Genomic DNA, 22,144 nt, shown 5'->3' with positions numbered 1-22,144 from the left:
AATGCCGGATGTATTCTATTCTACTAGTTTCAACTAAGCATCAAGCCCTCCTTATGGGGCCGATGTTGACTTTCTTCCCTCGCCAACCTATCCTTCTTCTTCCGCTCATAAACCCCCCTCACAACCCGCTTCACCTGCTCCTCGCCCTGCGCGAAGTTCGCCTTGGCCAGTCCCACAACAGCGTCGATCTGCTCGGGCGTGTAAACAAAGTTCCACGTTGACAGGAAATCGTCTACGTCGGGATCGATCGTACCTGGATGCGGGGATAGCGGCTTCGTGGCATCTTTATTGGATGATGGCGCTTCGGTCTCTGAGACATGGCGCGAGTTGTCGGATTTTGATGGTTTTATGAGGGACGAGGTGGAGGGTAGGTCTGGGGCTGCGGGGTTGGGCAGAAGAGGGAAGTAGACGACAGCGATGCCGGCGTCTGGGCGCATGAGGTGAAAGTCGGATTCAGTGTGGCTGGGGTCCGAGTGACGGGGGTCGAAGAGGCGCTTGGAGGGTGGTGGTTCTTGATCGGAGACCTTTTCTTGCGTCGTCCCAACCCAGACGTTGCAGTATCCTAGATCCGTGTCCGGTGATGGAGGAAGAGAGTCTGGGTCCTTCAATCCTTCTGTTGGAGGGACATAGGTAGATGGCGGCTGGTGGTGCTCATGGCTGGGCGAGTCTTGGGCAGCAGTGATTTTCTTGTTAAGGTCCTCTTCGGAGATATTCTGTGGTTCCCGGAGGTTCTGTTCAGTCTCCTTTGGAGTGTCCTTGGCCCTGGGCCACCCTGCTCCAATTGGCCAGCCCTTGATACCCCGTTGGCGTGCGTAACCGTCCACTTCAGACAACCAGTTTTCCTGCTTAATATCGGCTGAGTTGTCAAAGGCGATGATGATGTCTACGTCGCGGCCGGGTCGGAGCAGTGGGTAAATCGGAAGGTTGTTGCTCATCCCCGCATCCATGAGCCGCAGGTGCTGGCTCTTGAAGATCGATTCCGGACAGGACGGTGGTAGTACATCTTTCATTCCTAGCACAAAATTTGGTATCGTTGCGGGGTCGATGGGGTGTACGCGAACAAGATCTTTTGACTTGCCCTGGATTAGAGAATCGATACCTCCGAACCCAGTAATTCCTTTAACGAGTGGTCGAATCTCCTTGTAGTAATGCGAAAGTGTCGCGCAGAACGCACTGCCCCATATTCCCATCAGGTTGCCAACGTGTAACTCAGGTATAGGCGTGGTCCCTGGAGTGACCTCGTTTTTGCCGCCATTGAAATGTCTTCCCAGAGCCCAGGTAGGAATACCTGCATTAAACTCCTCGCAGAAGAATTCATACGGCGTAAACTCGAACCATTGGAACCATGCCTCGCTCCGTGACTGTCTAACGAGATCTTCGGGCTTTGGCTTCTTCTCTCCCTCCTCTGCCTTCTCCTCTAGGATTGGGATTTCATGGCGAACGGCCGTATAAATCGGGAGCGGGTGGGCTCCACTGGCAATGTTGTGGCTCTGATGTGATACTTTAAGGTCATAGTCCGAAGCTCCAAGCTCCCCTTTGGGTACAAGTAACCTGGCAGCTAGCAACATACCATAGATGTCAACCAAACCAAAATCAGCACCAGGATCGCCCTTCAGTTTCTGGACCAGACCACTGAGGAGGTATTTGTTGGTTGGTGCATGTGTAAGCAATTTGAGTGCTGCCGGTGGGAACGCCATATGCACGCCCAGCCTGTTCTTCAGATGAGCCACAAGTTTGGTGAAGTTGCATTCGGAAATAGAAGAATGGTAGAGGACTTGTAGCCAGCAACTGCCGCTCACACCAGCAGTATACGTCACACAATCCCACAGACCAGCTTCTTGTGTGGCCAGATATGAGCCAGTACCAGCAACAAGCGCGCGCAAACCACCACCCGATCCGCACATGGAAATGATTGGGACGTCATCAGGATGTATGTCTTCTTCGGGAATATCCAAGTAAGCTGCCAACGCCTTTACAGAATGTTTCTGTCGTCTCCGTCTGAACTCCAATTCTTCCTCGCAGAGGCCATCCCCAACACGGACTGTAGCTTCTCGAATTATCTCAGGGTGCAAGTCCGGATCATGTGCTTCCCTCCAAATATCGTCAGCCAAGGAGCCTGGCGCCATGGAAAGCTCGCGCTGCAACTTCTGCACTGTCTCCGGGAGAAACCTCGTCCAGTCGGGTGTTATGTAGTGTTTGATATGCTCAAGCTCAATCCATTCGGGAGAGCCGACAGACTGCTTCACCCCTTCAAATCTCCGCAAAATATGTGACCATACCGACGAGGAGTCCGATTCGTCACTATGGAGGCCTCCCTCCTTTCGGGAATCGGAGTCAATTCGGCCAATGCTGCCATCTCCAATTGAGCTAGGGGACTGACCGCGGGCAAACTGCGTGGACGTGGTCGAGTACGGTGTTCTCAGGTCGGAATGCAGTAGGAATAGCTGCGAATTATTCCGAGCTGTCTCAATTGACCAGAGAACACGGCCGCCGACGTAAATCATGGCGGCCGGAGGCGCGAACCGGAGACAGAATGCCCTCGCAGCACCCATTTTGATAAGGGTGCCCCGCGTGGCATGAGGATGGAAAGGAGGCATTGAGGAGGCATTGGCGAGTTTCAGTACTGAGTTGGTCTGTGCCTGCAGCACGATTGGCCAGGCCCGACGATCCCTCCAGTGTCGGCTGCGCTTGTGCTATGACGTCACATGGAGATACCTCGGAACAATATGTCGGACCGAATGTACCTGTATGGGACTAGCGTCATTCTGCTCGCTGTCCGGGGGCCGAGCGTCGAACGGAACGGCTGGAGACACGAGAGCTGGAGCTTCGACGAGCTTTCCCTGCCGGTGTCCTGTATTGGTTAATATCTCATTTGGTTGATCATTAATATATGAGAACCGCAGCTGCTCCCTGAGGCCGGGCGCCTCGTCAGCCGTTTATTCTCTTATTGCTTTCCCGCTAATTGTTTATCCCCTCGCATCCATCCGAGACATGACTTGCCATATCTGTACAGCCTGCAGACAGCCTACCATCTGAATACCTTATACTTCGCTATCGTTGCAACACCATGGTTGCACCAAGGAATACGGCGTTTGCCGAAGAGAGCGCTGAAGTAGAGGTGCTGTACGCCAACCTTGAGAAGCTGAACCTCCTCACCAAGAAAATTCAAGGGTCCCTCGTCCGACTTGAAACCGGAGGAAATGTCGTGAAGCATGCAATCGGACCTATTTATAGCAATACGCAGTCGCTTCAGATCACAAACAGCAATATCGACAAGATTAATGAAGCTATTGATCGCCTTCGGCAGCCGCTCGATGCGAAGAACCGGGAGGAGGGCATCATTCGCGCTGGGTAAGTGCTCAATCGTATTGATTGGTGTCGCTCTCCACTAACACTGGAAATGAATCAATAGACCGCAGACCGAGGACTTGTCACAGTATCTGGCGGCAATGAAACGGGTGGACAATGCATTGGTCGACCTGACATCTACGAATTTGAAATCGAACCAAAAGGCAATCAGCGAGTTTACGTCCCTATTGGGTATTGGGAATACAAAACTTCAAGATCTACTACGTCTCGAGCTTGGCCAGCATGTCACTCCTATTGAACCCTTACACTACCTGACCAAAGGTAAGTTCCTGCATCTCCATCTACTCATAACGCTACTGATTTTTGGTCTAAAATAGATCTTCCCTTTCCTACGATCCCGGAGGAGAAACTTGCGGAAATAGCGCCGATCTGTGCTGCCATCGGTTCGGCAGCAGTCCATACCCCGCATCGTGGTGAAGGTGGCAGTCCCGCCCTTAAAATCTACGCAGATATTCGGGGACCTTACATTACGACAAGCGCGCAGAATCTTGCCATTGCATCTCTCAATACATTGAAACGAAGAGCTGGTGATGGGCCATATAAGCAAGGAACTAATGGAATTGGCATTTACTCTAATGCCTTGGAAAACTTCATATACGCGGAATGGGAAGCCATCACTCGGATTTTCACCGGCGACCATAAAGGACTGGCGCTACAAATGACTTGCCGCGCGGCGATGGCCGAATATTCAAAGACCCTTCGCGAACTCAACCACTACATCCGCTCCAATCTCATGACCGATTGCTTCCTAGCTTTCGAGATCATTGAAATCGTCACGGCTATGTCTTACAATGTAGATGCAAAGACGGGCGAGCTCAAAAGCCTATTCCTCGAAGCTTTGCGGCCTGTCCGAGAGACCGCCAAATCGTCTCTGTCAGAGTTGCTTGAGGAGACGAAACGCAAGGCAGCCAGTATCCCTATGCTCCCGCCAGATGGTGGCCCCGTACCTCTTGTGACTGAGGTTATGAGCTCGCTCACTACACTCACCGGATACTCTAAGCCTCTTGCGTCTATCTTGACTTCCTTGGGAGACGGGAATTGGCGGTCAACATCCAATACAGCATCTAACACTCCGCTGGATGTTAGTCCGGACAGTTCGACACTCTTGTCACATTTCATTCTAGACATGATCGAGGCCCTTATGATTTCTTTGGAGTCTCGAAGCCGGGCGTTGCACCGCACAAAGGCTGTTCAAGGCGTTTTCTTGTCCAATGTCTTTTGCATTGTGGATCGTTCGATTCGATCGAGCCCGGAGCTAGCGAAATATCTCGGCTCTCCAGATAGTATTTCGAGGATCGATACCTTCCGCAAACGGGCAACCTCGACGTATCTGGACGCTTGGAAGGAGACGTCCCATTACCTTCTTGACGTTCAGTATACTTCTCAGGGTAGAGGCGGGGCTCGGCCACAGTCCGGCGGAGTTGTCGATTCCAGTGCGATAGTCAAGTCGCTTTCCTCTCGTGATAAAGATGCGATTAAAGACAAGTTCAAATCGTTCAATACGAGCTTTGATGATTTGGTCGCACGGCACAAGGCTCTCTACATGGAGCGAGAAGTGCGTAGCGTTCTTGCTCGCGAAGTTCAGGCAGTGCTTGAGCCCTTGTATGCACGGTTTTATGATCGCTATCACGAACTTGACAAAGGTCGAGGCAAATACACAAAATACGACAAGGGAAGCCTGTCCGCGCAACTCGCGGCGCTGCAATAATATAGCCTAGTTAGGGTGCGTTGGTGATTTTCAAGACGACTGGCAGGTCCACGTTGTTGATTTGGAGGTTCCATTTTGTTTTTGGTTCTCAGTATTGGTGTCTAATAGTAGCTTTTGAGCGGTATACATACCTTCCATGTTTCATGTTGGCCGGTTTCGGCCGTTACTGAGTGAAGGGGTGGATCTGATAAGGCTCATGTGACGATAACGAGACCCGATAACGTGATTGCCATTGATAAGCGCATTCGACCCCGCCGAAAAATAGTCGTAACAAAATTTTGCCTGGGGGCCGCCGACGCACATCGGTATCTCAGCCATCTTCGGGCCTTTCGCATACCGCAGCCTCTCAGTTTCCTCGAGACCGTTCCAATTGCAGTCTGACACCATGTCCGCAAGCAACGATGTGTACCAGACACCTCTCAACTCGCGATATGCGAGTAGGTTCCCTTGGCTCAATCCCTAGCGCACGCTGTGCGATTGGAGACTAACTGCCCATCCTGGCATATAGGTGATGAGATGAAGTATCTGTTCTCCCCCAGGAACCGGTTCTCGACGTGGAGACAGCTGTGGTTGTGGCTTGCAGAATCCGAGAAAGGTGCCTCCTCCTGCCCTACCCTGTCAGCCCCACGTACGATGCACTAACAGGCACAGAGCTTGGGTTGCCCATTACCGACGAGGCCATTGAGCAGTTGAAAAAGAACACCACGATCCAGGACGAAGAATTCAAGGTTGCCGCTGAGGAGGAGAAGCGCCGGAGACACGATGTTATGGCCCATGTTCACGCGTACGGTCAGGTCGCTCCTGCGGCTGCTGGAATCATCCACTGGGGTGCTACCTCTTGCTACTGCACGGACAATGCGGACCTGATCTTCTTGCGGGACGGCCTTAACATTCTCATTCCCAAGCTGGCTATTGTCATCGACAAGCTGTCTGCTTTTGCCCAGCAGTACAAGGATCTACCTTGTCTGGGATTTACCCACGGACAGCCAGCACAGCTTGTCACGGTCGGAAAGCGAGCTTGCTTGTGGCTCCAAGACTTGCTCATGGATCTGAAGAACCTTGAGAGAGCGCGCGATGATTTGCGTTTCCGTGGTGTCAAGGGCACAACCGGTACCCAGGCTTCTTTCCTTCAAATCTTCAACGGAGATCACGACAAGGTCGAGAAGCTCGATGAACTTGTTACCGAGAAAGCAGGATTCGATTCTGCTTTCATCATCTCTAGTCAAACATACTCTCGAAAGATTGATGTTGACGTAGCCAATGCCCTGGGCTCGTTCGGATCCACATGCGAGCGTATCGGTATTGACATCCGCCACTTGGCGATGCTCAAGGAAGTCGAGGAGCCTTTCGAGAAGGACCAAATTGGCAGCAGTGCAATGGTTGGTACCCGATTTCCGCAGACATGATGCAATTCGATCTAACTAAAACCATGCAGGCGTACAAGCGCAACCCTATGCGGTCCGAGCGTCTGTGCTCACTAGGCAGGCACCTCCAGAATCTCCCCAAGGACGCCCTGGACACCTACTCCGCACAGTGGTTTGAGCGTTCATTGGTGAGATACCCTGTTCGATCTGTTTCGGTCTGTGCTGGCCCCTAATTTTGTAACAGGATGACAGCGCCATCCGTCGGATCAGTATCCCCGAGCTCTATCTCTGCGCTGACGCGTGTCTTATCCTTCTAAGTAAGTACCGAACGAGTCAGTTATGATTTTTAGTTCCATCGACTGACCAACGATCAGACAATGTCACTTCCGGATTCGTTGTTTACCCTGAGGTTATCAAGCGTCGTGTGAACGATGAACTTCCATTCATGGCAACGTAAGTCATCGCTATTCCCGGATATATTATATTAACTCCCATATGCTAATTAATTTTTGCTCAGTGAAAACGTAAGCACCTCATATCACCTGAGTCTATTCATGACACCAGCTAAATTATACACACATAGGTTATCATGGCTTGCGTGAAAAAGGGTCTTTCCCGCCAAGATGCTCACGAGGAAATCCGTACGTTCCCCGCCCGTTATATTATCTATTAATTACCACAACCATGTTCTAACAAAAAGCGATCAGGCGTCCTTTCGCACCAAGCCTCCGACAATGTCAAGAAGCACGGCAAGGACAACGACCTTCTCGACCGCATCCGCCGCACTGCTTTCTTCGGCCCCATCCTCGGCGAGCTCGACGCCCTTCTCGACCCTAGCACCTTTGTGGGTCGTGCCCCGCAACAGGTTGAGAAGTTTACTTCGACTGAAGTCAAGAAGGCTCTCCAGCCGTACGCATCTCACCTTGCTACTGCTGAGACTTCTGCTCTCCATGTTTAGAGGCAATCAGCCAGTCCTGCTCCAGAGGTAGCGCTTGGCAGTCAAGTCTATTATGAATTGGCCTGGGCTAGGCTGATCCAATGGGAGGCGCAAATGCATGAAGTCATCCATGATTGCTTGAATAGATTTCCTGTGGACTCCCTTTCTCTGGTTCATTGATACAGTACCTATAACCAAAAGCTTGGGCAAAATGAATGAAAAGCGAAGTCAATTTACGTCTATTTGCTACTCTACCTAGAAGCTAGAAGGACAGGAGTTTTTTATGTATATAATAACGAATTGATGGTACGAAGCAATTTCTATTTTCACACCAGGAGAAATAGGGCACCCATGCGCACCTGGGCACAGCGTTCTCGGCATACCCGCAGTTACGCTATTATTATTAACCCCTCCAAGAAGCGAGTCATAAGTTGCAAACCCGGAAATTCACCCCCCAAAGAAAGTCTGATCGGGAACACCTGGATTAAATGTCCGCGATGAAATGAAATGGTTTTGGGAAGGCAGAAATAAAAGCCACGGCAGCGAAAATACATACAGAAAGAACCCTGAAATCTAAGAGAACTGGAAAGAGAAATTGAAGGGAAAAAGTGATAAGTGAAAAAAAATAAATAAAAGGAAGTGGGAGAGGAAAGATAAAAACATAAATTCCCAAAAGAGCCTGGCATGCCTTATTACCTTATCCATAACCTAAAGCCATTATTTTGACCTAGACATCATACCAACTTTTCTGTCATACATCGTCAACTCCTGTCACACGATTTGGAGAGGAATCGGAGTCGCTAAAGCGACGCCAGCCAATTGATGATCTGTGACATGTCAGTCAGTCGGACATGCATACATGCAGACGTATGCACTGCAACGTGTTGGATATTATCTTACCATCATCGCCTGCATAACGGCCACCTCTTCGCCGTAACGCATGCCGTCCCAGCTCTCGGCCTGTAACGTCGCGTTGTACATGCCTAGAACGTCGACACCTTTGCTTTGCGCTACCTGGGCAGTCTCTTGGGTATACTGCCAGCTGTTGGCGTGAACATTGTCCTCAGGTGGGGTTTGGTGGCCGGGGGCCGTGGGGCCTATCCAGAGGAATGGCGTTCTCCTTGCGCTAGTTTTGGCGAGAGTAAGCCATTCGTCTATGCTTTTTGTTGCTGTGGATAGCGAGTATGAAGTTGAGAGCGACAGGCTCTGGATCACGGCTATTGGCTGCTTTTTCTCAGATGAACGAGCGAGGAGGCTCTTGAATTCGTTATGTGCGGTACTCGGCGCAGGTGAGCCGGTGACAGAGAGAAACGCATGGGGAGTATCTTGTAGAATTGGTCAGCATTTTTACCTCCAGAAACAGATTTTCTAGTGGAAGGCAGCTAAGTAGGACTTACTGGTCGAACAAGTATAGGGGATCTGAGTTTTCTTGCCTCCTTCGGCGTATAGTTCTTCGCTCGAGGTGATTCGAGAAGAAGAACAGGCAGGGGATGTGAATTGCGAATTGCACTGACATTTCGTGTCCATGTAACTGCTCATTTCCCACTCCTTTAAGGATCCTCGTTTTAGATCCTGGCGCAGGAGGATGTTGAAGCCCGCGTAGGCATCTGCTAGGGCGTCATCGCCAACGAAAAGGACACCATCAAAACGCGCGAGTATTTCACATATCTCAGCATTTGTATACCAACGATAGAAACAACCTTTGGATTGGATTAGTGACCAAGTACGAACAACAAAGAATTGGCGTTGACAGGAGAGTTATAGCTCAGTTACACATGTTGTATCACTTACCTTGGGAAGTATAAGGGGCGCCGAAGCCATGGCGCCCGCCACCGCTCATTGAACTGAGCAAAGTATCACGAGTCTGGCAGTACGGCTCGTTCAACACAGAACCACCATTGGAGTGAGGAGGTAGATAAAGAGCGTGAGAAGAGATGCCGCATTCTTCACGGCCCACGTACTGAGCTAACAGACTGTAAGCAGAATTCAATAAGTATCGTCCGCTATCCAGTGAGATGTACCCAGACCAAAGCAAAAGAACTTACTCATCCCCCGCATTCGCGTTTATCGCGTGTTTTGAGGAGTATGAAAAGGGGAGATAGAAGATGTCGCGAATGAGCCAGACCATATACAGCACCCCCAGCACCCAAAGAGATGCCATGAGCTTGTAGGTGGACGACCGCCAGGTGACTCTTCGAGTCAACCTACGTCCGCCAGGCCCCTCGATCGGACCGCGCCGCTGGGGTAATGTATGGCTCTGTTGCATGCCGGTAAAAGGATAAGCCATGGCCTCGTTCATGGACGAGGTTGCCAACGATTCACTGTTGGAGGCACGACGACGTGACATCTTCTGTTTTATACATGAACCGGCTGAGCAAAAAAGTACAGTGGAATGCTCATTTGCGAGGCGAAGGCGTTTGACCCTTGTCCATAGGCTGCTTTTTTTAGCGGCAGAGAAAATGAGACGGCTGGAAAAGGAAAAGGGAAACGGAAAGGCGACAGAAAAAAAAAAGAAACAAAAATATTATTAGCTAGGGCCCAGCAGAGCAGATGATCCACCAGCTGTAGAAAAAACGCGGAATCTCCAAGGTTTGAAGCGGATGGGTCGCTGTTAAGAACGAGGGACAGCGCGAAAAGCAAAGAGGTCAAAGAGGGGCCCGCGACTTCTATCGTGCGTTCTGTTGTATTTCCTCTTCGGGCGCGCCTCGTACTTCTTTCTTGACGGCCCTCGCTCTCGCTTCTTCTTCTTCTTCTCTTCTTCTTCTCTCCCTCCAGTTCTCGAATTCACCTCTGTTCAGCTTCCTGCTTTTTTCCCTACCGCTCACCTACCCTGTCCAGAGGATCACCCTATCCTAGTCTAAACGATCCTTCGCCGCGACGCACTAGATGCCGCCGACAGAGCTGCCAGGGGCGACCTGGTCGGATATGGCTATTATCGCCTTAGTCTCTTCTCTCTAACAGCACGAGGGCGAAACGGGCAATCTGGAATCCGCGGATCCTTCCTGTCTATCGCCAGTAAGTGACTAAGTGTCGACCCTGGCGGCGAACCTCGCTACAGGCGCGGTAAAATAATAAAATGGATCTGGACAAAAGTACTGATGATGAAATGGCAGCGCGCACAAAGTACAAAATGATTGACGCTCCAGTGTGCACGCTTGCATCATAATAAAATCTGCTCGCTTCTGCTGCATGAGGAACCAGAACTTGACAACATACAACTTGATCCACCTCGACACAAGCCCTGATTTATTCCGCCAGAATGACTTCATCATTGTTTACACCGGTTTGGGGTGGGCATCCTCCGCTCTGAAGTTGAACTGTGTCTTTCCCCCGCTCATGGCGAGCTCCAAATAACAGTGCTGCCTTGGGAGGGGGGAACACAGGTTCGGCGAGGATAGCAATAATTCGCAGCGTGCATTTCAGATGGTCTAGACACTCTCCGCTGTGGTGGACTAACAGCCAGTGAGACAATCTGCCGGCGGATTCGCAGTCACAAGCTGTTTTGGTTGGTTGGGTTGACAGATGTCAAACAATAAACCAGACTCCACTGCATCTCCGTCGTCGCAGGCTCGCACAAGGCCACGGGCGGAAGAGGTGGAAAATTAACAGCGCCGTCATTTCGATCTTCCCCTCAATTTGGCCTTTTGGAAGCACGTCTACCAGAAAGGAAATTGAGTTAAATTACGGTTAACGGATGGTGTCTTTCGCAAATCGCAAGAGGTTCTCTGGGTCCCTCCCATGTCCGCACTTAACCGTTTACTCTTTCGGCTTTTCTGCCGCCTCTAATCACGAGGAGAAGATACTTAATGAAGATGACGGTAGCATTGGAAGGCGGAAGATGATACAAAAGATTCTAGGATACGTGAATGGGTACCATTGAATATCCTTGTCTCTTTTGCCGCGTTTCTACTTATTAAACCACCATAGCCTTAATTACGAGGCCCCTAACGGCGATGTTCCGCATATCCAGCTGCAGGGTTTTTTTTACCCGGCATTGAGCTCAGCGCGGCATAGTTACATTATTATTAATATTTGACTTTTTAGCTGCGGATGGTCCGACAGTCGATGACGGTTATCCGAGACACTCTACTACCAGCGTGATACTATCTATATGATCATCATTAGGTATTGCGACTTGTCCCTGCTCAAAGTCTAGCTACGGCGATGTACAACCCCAAGAGTGCAAGTCAAAATCAGTTGCAGAATGGGTTTCGATATTCGAGGGAACCGAGCCAAGGGATTGACGCTACTACTATGGCAAGCTCGGAGTTTGCTCAAGAGATCCAGCTCCGATGAACTATTATTATTGCCTGGCTCGTGATCAAAGGGTTTGAGCATCACCTGACCGAACGGTTGAGAGTATGGGGTCGGGGGGAAGATGGGAAGTTGCCGGCGAAGAATTGAACCATTTTCGGGCGAAGGGGAGATCCGGAGCGAAGGTTCACATTCATCGGCAATTCAAGGCAAAGGGCACTGGACCGCCCGAGCAAAAGGTGGGGTGCGTGTCTGCCAGTTCCCAAGCCGCGGGCTGAAGATCCTCGGGTCGATTTGAATCCAGCTCACAGGAGCAACTGCCAGATTGATCGCACAATAGGATGTGTTTTGGCGGATAGTAGACCTGTAGAAACGGAGAGAAATATAATCAACCATAGCCCTGGGTCTTGGACTTTGTCGAACAAGAGTTACAGACTTGTCGGATCGCCTGATGGCAAGCCAAGCACGGGACCGTCAGGATCACCCCCCACACGTGACCACCCCGGGCCAGGACTCTCCGCAAGACCTAAAGAGTCACTGTTATCCAACGTTGCCAAATCCTATTAGTTTTGTCAAATTTCTGCTGGGCTGTGGTGTGACTGTTGTATCTGCGAAGCCGGCTCGTCTTTGTTCACCGTCCTCCCTCCGTAGATTGTGACTGTGCTTGCCATCTTCCTCACATTCGAGCTCCCACTCCTTCAGTTCGGCGACAACCTCGGCAGTAGTTCCCAGAGCTCTCCGACCTTACGATCCAAGCCCGTCATAATATCGCACGCTATTCTCGCATACCCCGGACTTTTTCCTCTTTCTCATCCATCTAATACGTTTCTCACATTCACGTCTATTCGTGCTCAAGCCAACTGGGAAATTTCAAATTGTGACGGCCGCTTGGCCTAATTCGCTCTCAACATCATGTGGAAGCCGTCGGAGCGCCTGATGGAAACCATTAGGCATTACGCCAGCTTCCCAGCAACTGGCGTTTCGCTCCGGCAAATGGTTCAGTTCGGAGACAGACCTTCTACCGGTGAGTTTATTATATGCTGTAGAGGATATTCGTCTTCCCGGTCTGTGACTTGCAATGGCTGATCTCATGTCCTCCGCGAAATAGGCACCTTGTTTCGCGCCTCCCAATTCCTATCAGAGGAACTCCCCATCCGTCTCGCCCACCGTGTCCAGGACCTTGGAGAGCTGCCCGACGGGCTCAGTGAGATGCCCTCCATTAAAAAGGTTCAGGATTGGTATGCGCAATCATTCGAGGTATGACTCACTCCAACCCACGCAATGGCCAAGCTGTATTGACGAAATGCTCCAAAGGAAATCATCACCCTACCTCGACCAACCCTAACACAAGAGGTCAAGGCACGCCTGCTGCGCCCAAATAAAACGCATAGCGGCGGATCAAAAATCCTTGCTGAAACTACACAAAATCCAAGCGTCCGTGAGGGACAGTACCGTTCCTCCACAACATCAAATGGGAACGGAAATGGCAAGACTGCTGCTGCCAGGAGATATTTTGTCCCGTCTGATGATCATGGCCATTGGCCTCCCGAGTTGAATGACTACAATGAACGTTTCGCGAAGACTTTGCAACAAATCAAACGACGTCATGACAGTGTTGTAACTACAGTGGCTCAGGGTATTCTTGAATGGAAGCGGAGACGACAGCGCCTCCAAATTGACTCGACAATTCAATCATTTCTCGATCGGTTTTACATGTCTCGAATTGGTATACGAATGTTAATTGGACAACACATCGCTCTGACGGAACAAACACACGTTCGCCACCCAAACTATGTCGGGATCATATGTACCAAGACAAATGTGCGTGAGGTGGCTCTGGAGGCCATCGAAAACGCTCGTTTTGTTTGCGAGGATTACTATGGTCTTTTTGACGCTCCCAAGGTGCAGCTTGTTTGCAAGGAAGACCTAAACTTCATGTATGTCCCGGGACATCTGTCCCACATGCTTTTTGAAACTTTGAAGAACTCCCTTCGTGCTGTGGTTGAAACACATGGCGCAGACAAGGAAGCTTTCCCGATCACCAAGGTCATTATCGCCGAAGGAAAAGAGGACATTACTATCAAGGTCTCCGACGAAGGCGGTGGTGTCGCACGGTCTGCGATACCTCTTGTCTGGACTTATATGTATACAACTGTGGAACAAACCCCCAATCTTGACCCCGACTTTGACAAGAGTGATTTCAAAGCTCCCATGGCAGGGTTCGGATACGGGCTTCCAATCAGTCGTTTGTATGCTCGGTACTTTGGGGGCGACCTGAAGTTGATTAGTATGGAAGGGTAAGTGTGCCACGAAAATAAAATAAAAAGCCGATCTTGCGACTGATTCTGTCTTAGGTACGGTACCGACGTATACCTTCACCTGAACCGGTTGTCTTCGAGTTCGGAACCCCTCCAATGACAATTACCAGTCATGAGGGATGGTCGCGTTCGGTTTTCTACTTCACACAGACTCCATCCTTTCTATTCGGAACCCGATCCAGCGCCATCTCAAGGATTGACGCCAATGAATATAGGAGCTATTCGCGCAAGGATGCGCACCAGGGAAGTCTCGGAGCGCAAGCAGGTCGGAGATGCCGAAAGTCTGCTTAACGCGGAAAAAATGAAATGAGACCATGGCCAACATTATTGCGAAAAGCTGAGATCGCACGCAAACTTGTCGCGCGCACATCATCATTTGCAGTCTACAGACTGCGCTAGAAGATCCATAGTCGTCCACAAGATACAGGACACAGAAATCGCACGCATTACCGGTGATGGCAGGCTATTAGCTGAGACTATGGCACGTCGTCTGCTAAGGTGGTCAATTTGGGATAGAGGATAAAAGTCCATGGTCAAAAGAGTTGGTTGTATGCGATTACACTTGGCCTATTGATACCCACCGGCCACGGTTGCAGGAGCATCTGGATTTGCTGGTTCGCATATTATATTTGGTAGAGTGTGACTTTGCCCTGCACCCCCGCGCCGCATCTTCTGCCTTCCTATTATTTCTTTTGATATCCTTCACCTTATTTTTTTTTTTCCCGTATACCTTTTTCGTGTATTATATAGCATTCCTTTGTTTGGATTATCATGCGACAAAACGGCCGAGATGTATAAGAGTCAAAAAATGGCAATTTGAATGTCCAAGCCTCGTGTCGAACTCAATGGATATGCATCATATTCATATAAACCAACGGAGCATCCATGAAGTATCAGTCAATTCAGGGATATCAGAATAACACCCCAGTTAAAAATGCACTCATAAGTAGTCGTTACCTTACAATCATCAGTCATAACATAAGCATACCAGGAAGTCAAATTCAGGATAACCAGCCCAGAAGGCCACATGCCTGACGAAGCCCATCAAAACGAAGCCCCGGCACCATAATCCTGCCTCTCAGCACCACTCCACCTCCTCCTTCTCTCCCTCGTCTGCTGCTGCTGCTGCTGCTGCTGATGCCTTCCCGACGAAACCCTCCCTTTCTTAGTCCTCTCCGGCGTCCCGGGCGACCCTAAGGAGCTTCGCCCCTTCATCTTCGTACTCGACGCTGGCGACGACGATGACGGACCCAACACCGCCTCCGCCTCGGGCTTATACCAGCCCGAATCATCACTCTCGCAGACATCGACCACGCCGCGCGAAACAACCACCGGTTCGGTATTCGTGGAAGACAAAGGCGACGGGGCGGGTAGGGAGCGGTGGATCGTGAATTGGTCGGCGCGGATAGAGTATGCTGTTGCGGGGTCGGAGGGGGCGAGCAGGTTCGAGAGGAAGCGGCGGCGGGTTTGGGGGAGAGTCTTGCTGTTGTTAGTACGTATTCGATGTGGAAAGGTAATTCCCCTTGCGTGATGATTGGTGTGTGCGCGGGTGGATGGGGGAGGGGGAACTCACCTCCTGCGCAGCTAACGCTTGGATGGTGAGGAGTTCGCGGTCCATGAGGACGCATAGTGCGGCGTGCCGCTCCTCGCGCAGTCGGCTGCGGATCTTCTTCTCTTGTTCGATGGGGAGGGATGTTGTGTACGTTGGCAGGATAGTCGGTGGCCGGGGCCCGTGGTGTGGTCCTGTTATGGCGTATTCGAGGTTAGACTGCCTTGTACACTGGGGAAGTTGCTGGTTGATGAGGTGGTCGAGGGTAAACATACTGCTATATGCTGCCATCCCCGGCTGGGGGGTTTCATCGTCATTCTCGTCCGACTCGGAGTCGATTATAATTGGGTGATGCGTTTCGCTCCGGCCTTGGTTGTAGCGCCATTGATTTGGGTTTGGGTTGTACATGGTGAATGGAGTATACAGCTGGTAGATAAACTGCTAATTGGAAGTTGAGTCCAAGCTCCGGAAATCAGATAGAGAACAGTGCGGCCTCAGGCAGAAACTCCACATGCATTCCCCACCCACGTGAGAGCCGTATCTACAGTCACATCTTGGGGGATTTCCTGGCTCAAACTGATAATAAAAGACAGATGACCAGCGGAGTAATATTGTGGCTATTGGGTGCCAGCTATCACTGGACATTATGACGTGCAAAAGCCTAGGGTATTCGGCCAACCGGCTATCCGTCTTTGACCCCTCAACTGAAGTATAAGAAACAAGAGACGCCCGAGGTAAAAAGAAAAAGGCTACCAGTAATTCAACCATCAACATGTCGAACGACAAGATAAATCGTCCTGTACGAGTTGCCAACTGTTCCGGCTATCATGGTATGGCTATCCTTCCTGTGTGCAATCGGACCATGTTAACAATGCAGGCGATCCTGCGTACGAGATGTACCGCCAGGCAACGCTGGGAGACGTTGATTTTATTACCGGTGACTATCTAGCGGGTACGCATATTCGAGGCTTGCTTTTTATCTGTTGAGTTTTTAACAGAGTAGAGGTCAATCTCGCCAACAATGCCGAGGCCTGGCGAGCCGGAACACACCCCGGCTACGAGGAAACAGCCTGGGAGGGCATCCAGCAGACCATCGACGTTATTGCAGAAAAGAGAATCAAAGTGGTCATTAACGGAGGCGCGCTGGACCCTAAGGCACTTGCGTTGAAAGTTCAAAGATTGGTCCGTCTGAACTCTGCCACCGGGAGACAGACAGAATGCTAATGTTTCTACAGGTAAACGAGAGAAAGCTCAGCCTCCGCGTTGCTTATCTATCTGGCGATGATTTATACGACCGCGTCGGTCCAAACATGCCCACGACTAAAGAGGAGCTTCAACATCTGGACTCAGATAACTCGTCTGCTGCCCCGGCATCACTAACGTACGCATTCCTCCGCGGTACAGCAGACGGCAAAGCTATCCCTATGGTTTCCGCCCATGCGTACCTTGGAGCTCGCGGGATCGTTCACGGCCTCCGAAACGGCGCAGATATTATCCTCTGTGGTCGAGTGGCAGACGCCAGCCCGGTGATTGCAGCCGCTTGGTTCTGGCACGACTGGGCAGAGGCCGACTACGACGAGTTGGCTGGCGCTTTAGTCGCGGGACATCTTATTGAATGTTCAGCCTACGTGACTGGAGGGAACTTCTCTGGCTTTGACAAGTACGATCTTGACGACCTTGTTGCGCCGGGATTTCCGATCGCTGAAATCGAGGCCGATGGAACATGCATCATCACGAAGCACCCGGGCACGAAGGGCATGGTCACTGTTGATACAGTGCGGTGTCAGTTTTTGTATGAGCTGCAGGGAACAGTGTACTTGAATAGCGATGTGAATGCTTATATCGGCAACATGGCTGTCGAGGAAGTGGGAAAGGATCGGTAGGCCTCACTTTCTAGTACTTCTCCGGAATTATCATCTAATGATTACTTTACAGTGTCCGCGTCTCCGGGATCAAAGGCTCCCCACCACCCCCAACAACTAAACTTGCTGTCTTCTACCAAGGTGGATATGAGGCCGAGATCCTCATCAATGCCACCGGCTACGCCACGTCCAAGAAATGGGACCTGATCGAGAAGCAGATCAATCAGTTCCTTCCAGAATCTGCACGGAGGGAAATTGAAACTCTTGAATTTCAACGGTATTTCTCTCTCTTTTCTCTTGTTGCAATACAAATATTGATGGACTATCTACTTAGAATCGGCACTCCGTCTCCGAACCCAACCTCACAAGCATCTAGCACCACATACCTCCGTATCTTCATTGCCTCGCGCTCCCCCCAGGCTGTAGGAGCTGTTGGGCTAGCATTGAAGAATATCTCCTTGAAGCATTTCTCCGGTATATTTTCCCCCCTATATAACGCGACCCTTCCCTCATTTCTTTCCTCTTTTATATCATGGTCCCAACCAAGTTAACAACCGGGATAGGCTTCCACAGTACTCTCGACATGCGCACCGCAATCCCACGGCCATTCCTAGCATACTACCCAGCCCTTATCGCTCAATCAGACCTTAACGAGGAAATAAACCTTCTCAACACCGACAGCACAATCACCACCCTAAACACAGGCCATCCAACCGTCTACGCCCCCCTCCAACAACGCGAGAGCTACGACCCTCGTGCCGCAGAGTCCCACAACCACAGCAGCCCTAATCCATCATCAAGTCCCACGAAACGAGTCAAGCTCGGCGACATCGCGCTCGCCCGGTCCGGCGATAAGGGCGGTAACCTCAACATCGGATTCTTCATCCCTCGACTCCCTGAAAGGGACAAAGAGAAAGAGCTCGCAAGCCAATCCTGGCTCCGCCAGTACCTAACAATATCCCGCATGCGCACGCTTCTCGGCTCAGACTGGCGCGACGAATATTTCATCGAGCGCGTCGAGTTCCCGGAGATCGGCGCCGTGCATTTCGTTGTCTACGGGATTCTAGGACGCGGTGTTTCGAGCTCTTCGCGACTAGATGGGTTCGGGAAGGGCGTTGCGGATTGGATTCGCGATGTAGAGGTTGATGTTCCCGTTGGGTTGTTGGGTTAGCTAGAGCTCTTGGTTGATAACGAACATGCCTGCCTAGTTAAAGCTGTTTTAATGGTTCATTTTCATAAGGCAGGTGCGGTTCACGAGTCACGGCCTATGACAGGATCGCTCCTTCCTATTAAAGTGGCCGTGCCTTCCCTGGATAAAGTATGATATTACGACACACGTCCCGGTTCACAGGGCAGGCACGATGGAGACCGTAGATGCCTACTTTTAAAATTTGTACATTTGCTGTTTTATATTGACTTATATACACATACTTACAATAGTTGACGCATTTGATGACGCTACTCACCCAACAGGGGCAAACAATCAAGCATATTCTGGAATGTATCCGTTCTAGTGCCTTCGCTGCTGTTTTCTTTCCCCTTGTGTTTTACCGTTATTGCGGGCTCGGACCCTGTCCCGGATTCATCGTACGTGGACGATGAGATACAGGTAGGGCTTCCTCCACTTGCGGCTCCAAGTCCGGATTTATCTCCTTCCGTATTGCTGCTTTTAGTACTGCTGGTATCACTGTTACTATTACTACTACTACTGCTGCTGCTGCTGCTGCTGTCGCTTCTGCATTCGCTAATAGTAGTAATAGTAGTAGTGGGGTTCGTAGTGGTGGTGATAGTAGTTTGCGGACTCTCCCCCTCCAGCTCCTTCTCCCCAAAATAAACCCAAAAGTAGTCCTCCGTCCATCTAGGACTTGTCGAGTCCTCTTCTTCTGCGGCCCCATCACCAGAGTATATAGTGCTCGCCGTGTCATGTGGTGAATCAGTAGTAGTGGCAGTAGCGGCGGCGGAGGCGGCGGTTATGGTTGCGCGTTGCCGCATGGATGAAGAAACCGATGTCGACTCAGAGCCTTGTGAATACGACCTTGGATGCGAGTGCGGGTACATCTGCAACTGTAACTGTGACTGTGACTGCGACTGCGGCTGGATAGCAGGAGAAGGATAGATAAAATCTTCAACCCCCGGCGCCCTCCGCAACGACATGAACTCGTCCACGTAGCTGAGCAGCCGGATGTACTCGGTGAGTTTCAGCTGAAAGAGGTTTGGGTGGCAGTATAGATCGTTTGCAGTGAGGTCTGTGAAGAAGGGGGGGTTCAGGACTAATTGGTTTCCGTTGCTGCTGCTGAGATCCGAGGATGGCTGTAAGGGTGTAGGAGAGGCGGGCCGGCATAGCTCTAGCGCTTTCCATGAAACTGCAAATATGAGGCTCATGTAGTACTGGCTGCGAAGGAAGCGGAATGCTTCGGTGAAGAAGACGAGCATGACTTCGTGGAGTTGTTTGTCTTCGGGGGTCGTGGAGAGCTGGGTCTGAATGCTTAGAAGGATTTGGGGGAGGAGGGTGTATGCTACTCTACAGTTCCAAAGAAAACGCCGTAAGTACATGCTTCCATATTTGCGAGCTAGAATAGAGGGAAGGTTTTGGTACGCACGCGCTTATAGGCAATTTATCAGCGACACCGTTGAGAAGGAGCTGTTTTACATTATCGGCTGTGGAACGGATCGCGATTGCGAGCTCGGCGCGGCAGGACTCGATTCGAGGCAGGTCGGTTTCGTCTGTTAGGTACGTATTGTAGCCGATTAGAAGACATATACGGTTACACAGTGCAATGCGCGCGGATCTATGTATTTCAGCTATTAGCATGCTCTCTTTATCGCCGAAGGAATTAGGGGGTTAGAGCGTACTGGAAGTATATGGCGCAAAGGTTGGTATAGAGGGTCAACGACGGATGAATGTAGTACTCCTTGCCGTCTGGGTTCGCCACCCAGCTGAGTTCCCAGTCCAACAGGGCAAACTTGGTCTCTTCGAGTCTATCCAACTGGATCCGACGATCTGCTAGGCTGAACGGCATGTTCTGCGTTGTTGGATAAACGAGCATGATTAGATCGGTAACTGCGACGACAAGATGGCATAGACTAGCAAGGACGCGGCAGAGAGCGATCTTTGTGTCCGGGGTATACACCTCCGAATGAAGACATTCTTCTTCTAGGTCTTGGAACGACAGCCCTAGTTGGTGCAGGTCGAACTGGTCCGGGGTGATTTGGATGGGACGACGCATGCCAAGCGAGACGATTCTGTCCCGAATCATGCAACACCACCAGAGGCGCTTAAGGTCGGACTTCTTCCTCCCTGGCCCCAGACCGGTTTGGGGCAGGTGGTGGTATATATGTGCCCGTTCCTTTTTGGCGTATCGGATTGCGATGCGTAGCCAGCGGGAGTTGTTGGAGCGCTCAGCATCGGTGGTGTAGTAGGTCAAAAGCAGACAGGCTTGGGAGATGACCAGACGGTCTTTCTCAACGCCAGATTCGTAGAGACGCTAGACGGTCAGCTTATTGTTATATTCTTACGCGGAAGTATTACCTTGGCTCGTCGATAGAGGTCGTCTCGCGCGGAGTGCAGAGAGTCATACCCGCACTCTTTGGCGGTCTCAACAGGGACAAACTAAAAATTGTAAATTGTTAGTAACCTCGACTAAACCAACAATTCTGAGCAAGCTTACCGGACTGGCAGCAAAAAGCATTGCCTGGAAAAGCAAAGTCGAGATCTTGCCGGCACTTGCATCAACACTCCGGTACTTCCTCCAAAACGCTGCCTCGTCAACCACTGGCAGACAAGGATGGACGTAAAGAAAGTAATGCTTTGTGAAGATATCCAAAACCTCTTGGATGGGAACTCTAAGGCCCATCTGAGATCTCACAAACGTCAAGCCTGTCTGCTCCGGACGCAGCTTTCCGGTGTTTGGGGTTGGACAATGATTCAGGCCACGTTCCCTAGCAACCGCCTTGAGCATCTGCTTCTCCTTGTCCCTCTTTCCCGAGTGCAGAGTACATGATCGGCCGTCCAGTCGACAGTTTGTGCAGGGAAAGCCGGTGATGGAGCCGTCGCAGCGGACCTTGCGGGAGTGGCAGCGGGCACAGGCGCGAGCGGCGCGTCTGGAGCGGGCATTGGGGTCCTTTCTGGGGTGAGACGACATTTTGGAGGCGTGGAAGGGTCGAAAGTGAGACTGAGGACGAGAGCAAGACAGAAGACTGGCTGAGTAAAAGAGCAAAAGAATTGCGGGGAAATAAGCTAAAAGGAGCGTCGTGGGGACTCCACACAAACCGAAGGATCAGCCATCAGCCATCGCCCAAACTCCCCCAAACCATCAATGGAATTCATAATTCTTATGCCGGAGCCCGGTTCCTTGAGGCTGGACAGTGGGCGCTGGCGAGAATCCAAGCAGGGGCAGCCAGCATGGCTTCGTCTTCAGCGCAGACTGGAATCTGCGGACTGTAGATCGTCAGACTCGCAGTCCCACCTGGACCCATCGTGACATCGCCAGCTCCATCAGCTAATTAATGGCAACGGGTGCTGACAATCCCGGAGGCAACTGCATTACCCCAAGTTATGCAGGGTCGGCACTTGTATTCCGGTCCTCCATCCGTCCGTCCTGAGGGTGCGACGAAGCAGTTATAAAGCCTTTTCGAGTCTGGACTCCCGAGGTTATACCCCTCCCCTCCACCTTCGGTTCTTTACTCTCATCGCTGGGAGCTATAGCTCTAGCCTTACAATCATAACTCGCAAGTCGCAAAGGTCGTTCGAAGATAGTTTATCGTCCAATTCTTGAGTCAACCC

At 51.0% G+C, this 22,144-nt stretch overlaps 8 protein-coding genes across 8 annotated transcripts; 4 read left to right on the top strand and 4 right to left on the bottom strand.

The window, feature by feature from the left end:
• Nucleotides 1-29: 29 nt before the first annotated feature.
• ASPSYDRAFT_151311 (putative phospholipase A2 (PlaA)) lies at nt 30-2,552 on the bottom strand (the record flags this gene model as incomplete). Its single annotated transcript, XM_040842087.1, has 1 exon — nt 30-2,552. The coding sequence occupies one exon, from the start codon at nt 2,550-2,552 to the stop codon at nt 30-32; it is 2,523 nt and encodes an 840-aa protein (XP_040702717.1).
• A 515-nt stretch (nt 2,553-3,067) lies between these two features.
• On the top strand, nt 3,068-5,077 carry ASPSYDRAFT_58112 (EXO70 family protein; the record flags this gene model as incomplete). The annotated part of the gene is made up of 3 exons (XM_040849482.1): nt 3,068-3,351; nt 3,413-3,630; nt 3,687-5,077. The coding sequence occupies 3 exons, from the start codon at nt 3,068-3,070 to the stop codon at nt 5,075-5,077; spliced, it is 1,893 nt and encodes a 630-aa protein (XP_040702716.1).
• A 193-nt stretch (nt 5,078-5,270) lies between these two features.
• Nucleotides 5,271-7,583, top strand: ade13 (adenylosuccinase ADE13). Its single transcript, XM_040853253.1, has 9 exons — nt 5,271-5,514; nt 5,586-5,672; nt 5,729-6,456; nt 6,513-6,629; nt 6,686-6,758; nt 6,816-6,894; nt 6,959-6,965; nt 7,025-7,082; nt 7,149-7,583. Exons 1-9 carry the CDS (start codon nt 5,463-5,465, stop codon nt 7,397-7,399), a joined length of 1,452 nt encoding a protein of 483 aa, XP_040702715.1. The 5' UTR covers nt 5,271-5,462; the 3' UTR covers nt 7,400-7,583.
• A 686-nt stretch (nt 7,584-8,269) lies between these two features.
• ASPSYDRAFT_202684 (uncharacterized protein) lies at nt 8,270-9,725 on the bottom strand (the record flags this gene model as incomplete). The annotated part of the gene is made up of 4 exons (XM_040843821.1): nt 8,270-8,703; nt 8,776-9,078; nt 9,170-9,351; nt 9,424-9,725. 4 exons carry the CDS (start codon nt 9,723-9,725, stop codon nt 8,270-8,272), a joined length of 1,221 nt encoding a protein of 406 aa, XP_040702714.1.
• A 2,819-nt stretch (nt 9,726-12,544) lies between these two features.
• On the top strand, nt 12,545-13,933 carry ASPSYDRAFT_31539 (PDK/BCKDK family protein kinase; the record flags this gene model as incomplete). The annotated part of the gene is made up of 3 exons (XM_040844883.1): nt 12,545-12,656; nt 12,741-12,889; nt 12,947-13,933. 3 exons carry the CDS (start codon nt 12,545-12,547, stop codon nt 13,931-13,933), a joined length of 1,248 nt encoding a protein of 415 aa, XP_040702713.1.
• A 1,061-nt stretch (nt 13,934-14,994) lies between these two features.
• ASPSYDRAFT_101978 (uncharacterized protein) lies at nt 14,995-15,643 on the bottom strand (the record flags this gene model as incomplete). Its single annotated transcript, XM_040839747.1, has 2 exons — nt 14,995-15,429; nt 15,524-15,643. Coding segments are annotated over 2 exons (555 nt in total), but the record flags the coding sequence as incomplete, so codon positions are not given.
• Nucleotides 15,644-16,271: 628 nt separating this feature from the next.
• Nucleotides 16,272-18,532, top strand: ASPSYDRAFT_58108 (acyclic terpene utilization AtuA family protein; the record flags this gene model as incomplete). Its single annotated transcript, XM_040849481.1, has 7 exons — nt 16,272-16,329; nt 16,377-16,451; nt 16,503-16,681; nt 16,735-17,378; nt 17,435-17,638; nt 17,696-17,783; nt 17,909-18,532. 7 exons carry the CDS (start codon nt 16,272-16,274, stop codon nt 18,530-18,532), a joined length of 1,872 nt encoding a protein of 623 aa, XP_040702711.1.
• ASPSYDRAFT_45327 (Zn(II)2Cys6 transcription factor) lies at nt 18,393-21,903 on the bottom strand. Its single transcript, XM_040847016.1, has 5 exons — nt 21,030-21,903; nt 20,891-20,971; nt 20,215-20,846; nt 19,962-20,150; nt 18,393-19,882 (listed from the first exon to the last, which is right to left on the bottom strand). Exons 1-5 carry the CDS (start codon nt 21,501-21,503, stop codon nt 18,820-18,822), a joined length of 2,439 nt encoding a protein of 812 aa, XP_040702710.1. The 5' UTR covers nt 21,504-21,903; the 3' UTR covers nt 18,393-18,819.
• Nucleotides 21,904-22,144: the final 241 nt, after the last annotated feature.

This window comes from Aspergillus sydowii, assembly GCF_001890705.1.
Source record: "Aspergillus sydowii CBS 593.65 unplaced genomic scaffold ASPSYscaffold_5, whole genome shotgun sequence".
Lineage (NCBI taxonomy): Eukaryota > Fungi > Ascomycota > Eurotiomycetes > Eurotiales > Aspergillaceae > Aspergillus > Aspergillus sydowii.
This window is presented reverse-complemented; position numbering and strand designations above follow the sequence as displayed.